The sequence below is a fragment of the Mastomys coucha genome, unplaced genomic scaffold (genome assembly GCF_008632895.1).
Source record: "Mastomys coucha isolate ucsf_1 unplaced genomic scaffold, UCSF_Mcou_1 pScaffold22, whole genome shotgun sequence".
NCBI classification, from domain to species: domain Eukaryota; kingdom Metazoa; phylum Chordata; class Mammalia; order Rodentia; family Muridae; genus Mastomys; species Mastomys coucha.
In genome coordinates, this window is record NW_022196905.1 from 95,864,045 (window position 1) to 95,872,264 (window position 8,220).

The 8,220-nt window shown below is 43.5% G+C and overlaps 1 protein-coding gene across 7 annotated transcripts in view; it reads left to right on the top strand.

Moving 5' to 3' along the window:
• Ptpn13 (protein tyrosine phosphatase non-receptor type 13) overlaps nt 1–8,220 on the top strand; it is a 192,125-nt gene that overhangs the window by 40,533 nt on the left and 143,372 nt on the right. For all 7 annotated transcript variants that reach the window (XM_031337024.1, XM_031337025.1, XM_031337026.1 and 4 more), the window contains exon 2: nt 3,577–3,696. In XM_031337024.1, the coding sequence (XP_031192884.1) occupies nt 3,582–3,696 (115 nt within the window). In that variant the 5' untranslated portion in view covers nt 3,577–3,581. The remainder of the gene's footprint in view (nt 1–3,576; nt 3,697–8,220) is intronic.

The following is an 8,220-nucleotide window of genomic DNA, read 5'->3' on the forward strand; positions in this document are numbered from 1 at the left end:
TAGTGATTGTTCCGCTTGCGTCTCTCTCAGGCCACTCTCTAGTAGTGATTGTTCCGCTTGCCTCTCTCAGGCAGTGACTGTGATCTTTGTTCCTCCTTCCCTTTCCTTCTCTCCTCCCTTTATTCCTCTCCTTGTTCTTTACCCAGTGTTGGCTCTTCTCTGCATGCTTATGCTAGTACTTTGGGTAAGTACTTGACCCTTGACCCAGTGCTAGGGGAGGAACCTTTTTCATAAACAACTTTTTGACATGAAATTCAGAGACCATGCAAGTCACCATGTAGTGTAGCCCCATCAGTGGCGCTAGCTCCTTGAGAGGCTGTGTAGTACAACCATAGAGCTGTGCAGCTGCAGTCACTGCCTACATTCTGGGGCTCTCACCCTCCAGGAAGGGTGTCCACTGGACAGATTGCTCCCTGAGTTCCGCTGCCCTGCCTTTCACCTCCCCGGCCCATAGAACTGCAGCCCCACTTTGATACCACATGCCTCCTCCCTCTTGGGGGATCTCAGGGTGATGATAACCACTATCTTTATCAGATACTGATCTGGCTCCAGAGAATGCATCAAGCACTTCAAGTGGTCCAAATGAAACCTCTTTCACTCCCTTCAGGTTGAAAGGAAGGCCTCTTCCCACACCCCTTCAGCTCTAGGGGAGACATGGAAACCAGCACAACTCTTCAAAGAATCCCTGCTTGTGCAATGTCTTTCTGCAGGGTGTGTAGGCTCAGGAGTCATCCAACTGGTTCTCAGGCACTTCGGAAACTCGCCGTAGGGCATTCCCTCTCACAAGCCATGCTAGTATCTGATTGCTAATAGGATCTCCATGCCTCTGTTGAAACATCAGTTTATTAAAACATCTCATGAGGCTGATAATAACTCACATATCTCTTAGCAGTGCATCTCCTCTTTAATGATATGCTGCGGTTATAACGAAGCCCATGGAAACCTAGAAGCAGTGTGTGAGTAAATAACCTCATTCCTTCTACAAGCTGAATAGAAGCCCTAGCTTTCTCAGCAGACTCTGTCTTCCCTTTCAGTCTCCATATTATACATACAGATAGACGGCTGTAAGGCAAGGCCCGCCTCACGTGCAGCTAGTACAGTTGCTTTTCTTCAGACTAGATTATAAGTGTACATTTTTTTTTTTTTTTGTTTTTTGTTTTTTGTTTTTTGAGACAGGGTTTCTCTCTGTAGCCCCGGCTGTCCTGGTACTCACTCTGTAGACCAGGCTAGCCTCGAACTCGGAAATCCGCCTGCCTCTGCCTCCCAAGTGCTAGGATTAAAGGCGTGCGCCACCACCGCCCGGCATAAGTGTACATTTTTAAATATTTTCGGAGCCTCTTGAGTTCTCCACCCTCCATGTTAGCATGTCTGTTGATGTGGTTGTTTGACTCTTTTAAGCATCCATATTGGTGAAACTTTCAGGGTGTAGTTTTTTGACATTTATAAGAGACACAGTCTCACACAGACTTCCTGTTCCTCTCTGTCTCTTTGATCCTTTGCCAACTTTTCCACAGTGATCCTGAGCCCTACTCTTGTATAGACATTGTGTTGTAGATGCTTCCATTGGGGTTGACTCTACAACCTTGCATTTTGATCAGTTGTGGTTGTACGTAATGATCTCTATTTCCTGCAAAGACAAGATTCCTTGATGAGGCGTGAAGACTACACTTACCTGTGGGTACGAGGACAAATCTTTATAGACTGTTGTTAGGATTATGATAGTTTAGTAAATTAGAGGTTATAAATTCTCTGATATCCATGACTTCACTAGCACTTAGTTGGCTAGGATTTCAGGACCAGGCATGTTTTCCCTCTTGTTGAATGTGCCCTAAGTTCAATTAGAGAGTTGCTGGTTACCTGTAAGGTATTTGTGCCACTACTGCACCCTTAGGGTACTAGGCCATGCTGCTTGTGGTTGTGGATTATGGGCATCATAGTTGGGTAGGACTGTTGGAGTCTCCCTCCTCTGGAAGCCGGCATGGCACCTTCTGGTACCATGAAAACTAGTTCTCAGGGAGGAGGCCTTCAGGTCATATCCACCTCAGGGTCTCTGGGCCTAGTGTCTTCAGCAGTACGGACTTGCCTTCCATCTCTGGGAGAAAACCAATGGTAATTGCAGTAATCTATGTTTCAGGAGCCTCTTGGACAACCCTGACCAACAACTCAGATGAGGACTTCTCACGACTGGTGTTAGGTTTTTGCTAGCTTATGTGTGGCTTTTGTGGGGAGCATTGTCAGACCAGATGGAAAGTTTTTATTTAAACTATGTATGTATACTGTGTACCAACTCACATGCATTGTAGATAGTTTTAGGTAGATTAGTAACAGTATGATTGCTTACAGCTTTTTCATACATCCTTACTGTTATTTTACCCTTTCCCTTCCTTCTGTATTTAGCTTCCCTTCCCCAATAAGAGGCACAATCCCCACCCCCACCTCCACTCCCAACTCACCCCTGTTTTTCCCCATTGGCTCCTTCAGAGTGTTTTCTCAGTGGTTGGGTAAATGCAAGTCAACTGTCTAAACCAGATGTCTTTGTGGGCTAATTTTTAAAACTGTAACAACTATGGTTAAGATAACTACAATGCTTATTAACACATGCCGTTTCCTTCATCTGTTTCCAGGCCCCTGGTTTCTATCTACCAACATATACTCTCCTGGGTCGGGGTTTATCGGATGGAGGGGGAGGGACATAAGTCTTAGCCATCACTGTAAAGGATTGATTTCTCTGAGATATATCAGCTCAGGAATATGTATATGGGAGGATTTTAAAAAGGGATATTTTCTCCTTCCAAAATTAAAGTAGAGTTATTGAGCCCAGTAGAAAATCTTAAATTTTATCAATATATCACTTATAGAAACACTAGGAAAACTGATAAAAGTATAGCCTCAGAGAAACTTTTCTGGTATTCTGTTAATTTAGTTGCTGTAGAATGTCAAATTACAAAATAGTCTCCGGTATACACTCTTTTCTTGTCATAGATACCCAAAGGGGTACCGCCATCGCCACCATCATCATTCCCAGGCCACAGATGGGAAACAGGTGCTGAGGGGCAACGACTTTCCTAGGAGCAGGTGGGGAATTTGCAGCAAGGCTGAGTGTAGAGAGAGCTGACTCCCTTCAGTATAAATTTGCAGTTAATGAGCACAAACTCATTAAACCCATTAAAATGGGGTTTTTCTTATCCCCAGCTTTCTCTTGTGTAACTGTGGGGTCTTCTCTGTGTTTGAGATGGATAAGACAGAGCTTGACCTGCATGCTGGGAAGCCTTGAAGGACCCAATTCATCATCTGCAGGTAGTGACTTCCTCTGTGTCCCCGAGTTTCCCTTCTTCCCTTATGAAGTACTTGCCAGTACTTTCCCAAGAGTCCCTGCGGTGAACACTGTGTTAGGTAGGACCAAGACGTTGTTCTCAGGGGCTTTTGTCCGGTTCCTTCACTTTTTCTAGTTTAAAACTGTAGGGTTATGTTTAGATTGAAGGCCATACTAAAGAATTAGGTAGATGAGAGTATGTAGCTCACCCCGATATAGAGCTTTTACTGATCGTGAATAAATCTTCTACTTTTATTTTCTAGGTAACATGCATGTGTCACTGGCAGAGGCCCTGGAGGTTCGGGGTGGACCTCTGCAGGAGGAGGAAATATGGGCTGTATTAAATCAGAGTGCAGAAAGCCTGCAAGAAGTATTCAGAAGAGGTAAGTCACTCCTTATTATGTATGCATGCTGAGTAGCTAAAAAACAGGTAACTGGCAGTAAATTAGATTTCTGTTTCAGCATTCCTGCTTTTGGTAGAATTTAGAAAAAAATGCCTTATTGTCTTTCTCAGGCCTTAAAAATTCAGCTTGCTTGTATTAATATGAACACACTGTATGTGCCTGTTTCTATACCTGTGATTCTCAAAATAAAAGCACCTGCTAGTCATTGGGAGCTTATGTTTCAGTGTAAGTATTAATAAAGTACTGATATAAGTGAATATAACTGTGGCCCTTGCCTGTGAAGCCTGGCCTTCAGTGAAGTCTGGCCTTCAGTGGCCTTCAGTGGCTGTGAGATCACACGGCAGAAGGGTTTGACCTGGCCTTCAGTGGTCTTCAGTGGCCTTCAGTGGCCTTCAGTGGCTGTGAGATCACACGGCAGAAGGGTTTGACCTGGCCTTCAGTGGCCTTCAGTGGCTGTGAGATCACACGGCAGAAGGGTTTGACCTGGTGTAGGGAGAAGAAAGGCAGGCTTCCAGGCAGTAAGTGTCCCCAGAGGTCATGCTTGAAAGAGGAAGTAAAGAAAACTTTCCTGCCTGAGAGAGGAGCAGGCGCTGTTGCTGGACACTAGGCGACGCTGACTGAATAAGTGGTTCTGTGCTTCCCTCATAGGTGGTCACTTGGCCTAGAAGGTCACCTTGCATTTGGGAGCTCAAAGTTAGCCTTCAGTTGTCTAAACTATTTGCTAAGGTTTTGTTCATCCCACATGGTTGCCACCTATGTGGGCAAAGAGTTTTGTCTAATGGAAGAATCGGTCTCTAAAACTTGATTGAATAAATAATCCAGACACGATAAACATAACAAAAATAGGTGACTTTGAGGGGAATAATAGTCTTCAAAGTGTGGGATCTAGACGGACAGTAGAGTCTCCCTGGAGTCTTGTTAGCGTGCAAATGCCCAGGCCCACACTATAGACCCACTGAAATAAGAGGCTCTCAGGGCATCCAGGAGTTTGTGCATTGATGAGCCCTTGAGGACACTGACACATGCTGCGTTTTCAGAACCGTCTTAGGATAGAATTGCTAACTGCCATGGGAACCTTTTGGGAAAACGTAGGGTAGAGCACAGGTGGAGAGTCCAGAGTGGGTGAACAGAATGTTCAAAGACAAGGGCTCAGGACAGATGGCTGGTGCTTTGTGCTGATACTGTTCATGACTTTCAGTCCAGGGAAGAACTTGAACAAAAAGTACCTGGGCCCAGCTATCGCTGCTGGTTATTCAGGGGCTTGGAGTACTGATGCATGAAGATCTTTGCCTGCAGCCAGGGTTAGCTGAAATTTATTTATCAAAAATAAATAACAATATCTATTTTAGATAAACACTGTTTCTCTTGTTTATCTTTACTTTTTCAGGAAATTCAGAATTATAGGCAGTCCAGAGTATAGGACATACAGCCATGCTTCAAAGGTATCCTACTCAATTAGTAGTTAACTAGTCAATTAACATTAAGAAACCTCTCCTGGTGAAATACTGTGGGGGGGAGCCAAAGAATGGAAGGTGTCATTGTTGCCCATCGGGCATTGATTTGGATCAGACAGATGCATGTGAGAAGCTTATGGCTTCCAAACAGGGTGCCAGGAGAATGACAGACAGTGCACACTACAGATGTTCAGAGAGAGAGATAGCAGCCCTTTATTACACCAACTGGTCATGACTCACAGAATATGAAGCATCTTGCCCACTCTAAGTACCCTGGGGTTTTTTTCCTTCTTTCAAATTTCATAATGCTGTTGGAGATTGAAAGCTGGTATTCATAGCCCTCATCACTGAGCAATGATCATTGCATAATATATTGGCACTTTACAGTAAAAGACATATTAGGTGTGTTGCAAAATTCACTGTGAGGCACTGTGAGCTGTGCCTCATATACCACCGGGAGTCGCTGACTGGATGGCCCTCAGCGTAAGCAGAAGACTAAGGGCCGTAATGTTTGGCTTTGTTGACAGTTGGGGAATCACCAGTGATCGATTGTGGTTCCAGTTGGGAATTTCCACTTGTTAGGAGGAGCTCACTGTCTGTTTATCTACACTGTCATTTTCCCACAAGCTTGCCTCCAGACCCTGATACATGAACTGAAGGAAAATGATTACTGTCTGGTTAGGTCAGGATGGACTGTGCATGATGCTTCAGACATGTGTGTGAATGACCCTGGGAGGTGAGCAGGAGGATCAGATGGATGTATGTCCTCCATCCATTTATTTTTCTGAAATAATGTCTGCCTCTCTTGGCCATCTTCATCTCTTTGTGTCTTTGTATAAACTTTTCTCTGATTCTTGGTGGTGCCTTTCCCCCTGTTGCCTTGAGCCTGTTGCTCTGTGTCCTTTCAGGACACACGTGTAGTGTGCTACTAAAGTCCCATGACAGGAGTGGAAGCAGCACTTGCCTGGGGATTGTTGAGCACAGGGCCAGAACCTAACCTCGCTCCCCTTCACTCATCCTTCTGCCAGTTTAAAGCCAAGATCTTTGTTGCTGGTGTTCATAGGATAATGATGCTGAAGCAAGACCTTGATGAAAGATAGCGACTTCAAAGGAGTTTCTCCTTGGAGAAGGCAAACCGTGATTGTTAGCATTCACTTCTGACACAGCAGTGGAGGTGGTCTGCTCTCCTTTTGCTCTGTTTTCTCGCCTCCCTGTCGTGTGTATATACTCTGTGCAATTACTGATAAAGTTGAGAGGATTTCTTACGGTTGCCATACAATCCAGCTTTGTAATTATTCTTTGGTGATTTGAAAAGAGCAAGTTCTTTCAGTCTTCAAGCTAGAACTCAGGGTTGTTAGTGATTGATTTTAAATGGTTTGTAGTCTTTTTACTTTGGATGTATTAACTGTAATAATTCTCCATGATAGTGAATGATATTAACAGCCTGGAACTTTCCTTTTAACTCCTCTTCGCACGCCATCCCAGTCTGTTCTGACCTTTGCCACTGGTGACCCTCTCTTTGCCCTTTGCTGCAGTGTGCCTCTTCCTCCATCTCTATGTGGTCTGTATCTGCAACTGTGATTTTTTTTTTTTAAATAAGTAGCAGGGGACATAGTTTTACATTTTTTCCTAGATGAGTAGTTGTTATTCTCTAACTTGAATGTGATAATTGAGATGAATTTACTGGAGGAATTTCATCTAGGACCACAACACATTGTATCTTCCTAATGGTATATACCTCTTGGTCTGTTTTATTCAGCTAATTGGGAAGCAGAACTCTATATGCAGGGGAACACATAGATATGTTTTTTTTTAAAAACCCTCAATTTCTCCTGTACACTGATATACAAAAAAAAAAAAAAAGTATCCCTATATAGTAGCAATGAAAACTTAGAAGTTGAAATTTTCAGTTACCCTTTTATAGAAATTGTAACAATTAAAATAAGAAAATTTAAAAATATGAAAAACTGAGAAATAAACCTGAGGAAAAATAAGTGAAGACCTTAGTAATGAAGTTAGAGGCCAGAGTAAATGGAGCTGAGCCTTGTGCCTTGGTGAGAAGACCCTTCACTAAAAGGCCGGCAGATTTCTCTGAATTGACAGTGAATGTAGTCCGGACAGGCTGTAGTTTTGTACAAAATGAGAGTGGCCTAAGGTCCATCCAGAAACCCACTGTGCTTAAAAGTAGCCAAAGTATCCTTGCACAGATACAAACAATGTTGAAGATCACAAGCCTATCAAGCAATGCAATAGTCCAAAAATAAAGCCTCGTGGATAGTGAACTTGAACTTGGCTTTTGGGACTTTTCCAAAGCCTTTACAGTAAAATATAAGAAGGTTTTATGGACTGAACTTTTTCAAGTAAATTTTTATATAGCAGTTCAGCTTTCAAAAGACCCATCCCTGCCTGTTCATTCTTTATTGTCTCCCTATTTATCTGCCGTCATAATTTAGTAGATTGAGAGGACTCATCAGTTGTCTTTGACATGCTATATCTTGCCTCGTATTTGTAAGACCAGAATTAACAGGTCCTTCAAGTTAACTGTGTTTGAACTAGATGAAATTGCCCTATTTGTTCCCTGGAAGCAAACCATAAAACATGAAATTAACTTTAATATTTGACAATCTGAAAATAAATAGTGTAGGCAAGTGTGTGAAGCCCTTGTAGAGAAGAGGCGCACCCTGCAAACACACCAGCAGGACTTTATGCGTCCTCACGTTAATTTGACTTTATGCCTTCTAACCAGGCAGTTAAAAATGCAGAGAGCTCACAGGGAAGGATGCTGAGATGAGAGCTCACAGGGAAGGATGCTGAGATGAGAGCTCACAGGGAAGGATGCTGAGAGCTCACAGGGAAGGATGCTGAGAGCTCACAGGGAAGGATAGAGAGCTCACAGGGAAGGATGGAGAGATGAGAGCTCACAGGGAAGGATGCAGAGATGAGAGCTCACAGGGAAGGATGCTGAGAGCTCACAGGGAAGAATAGAGAGCTCACAGCGAAGGATGGAGAGATGAGAGCTCACAGGGAAGGATGCTGAGATGAGAGCTCA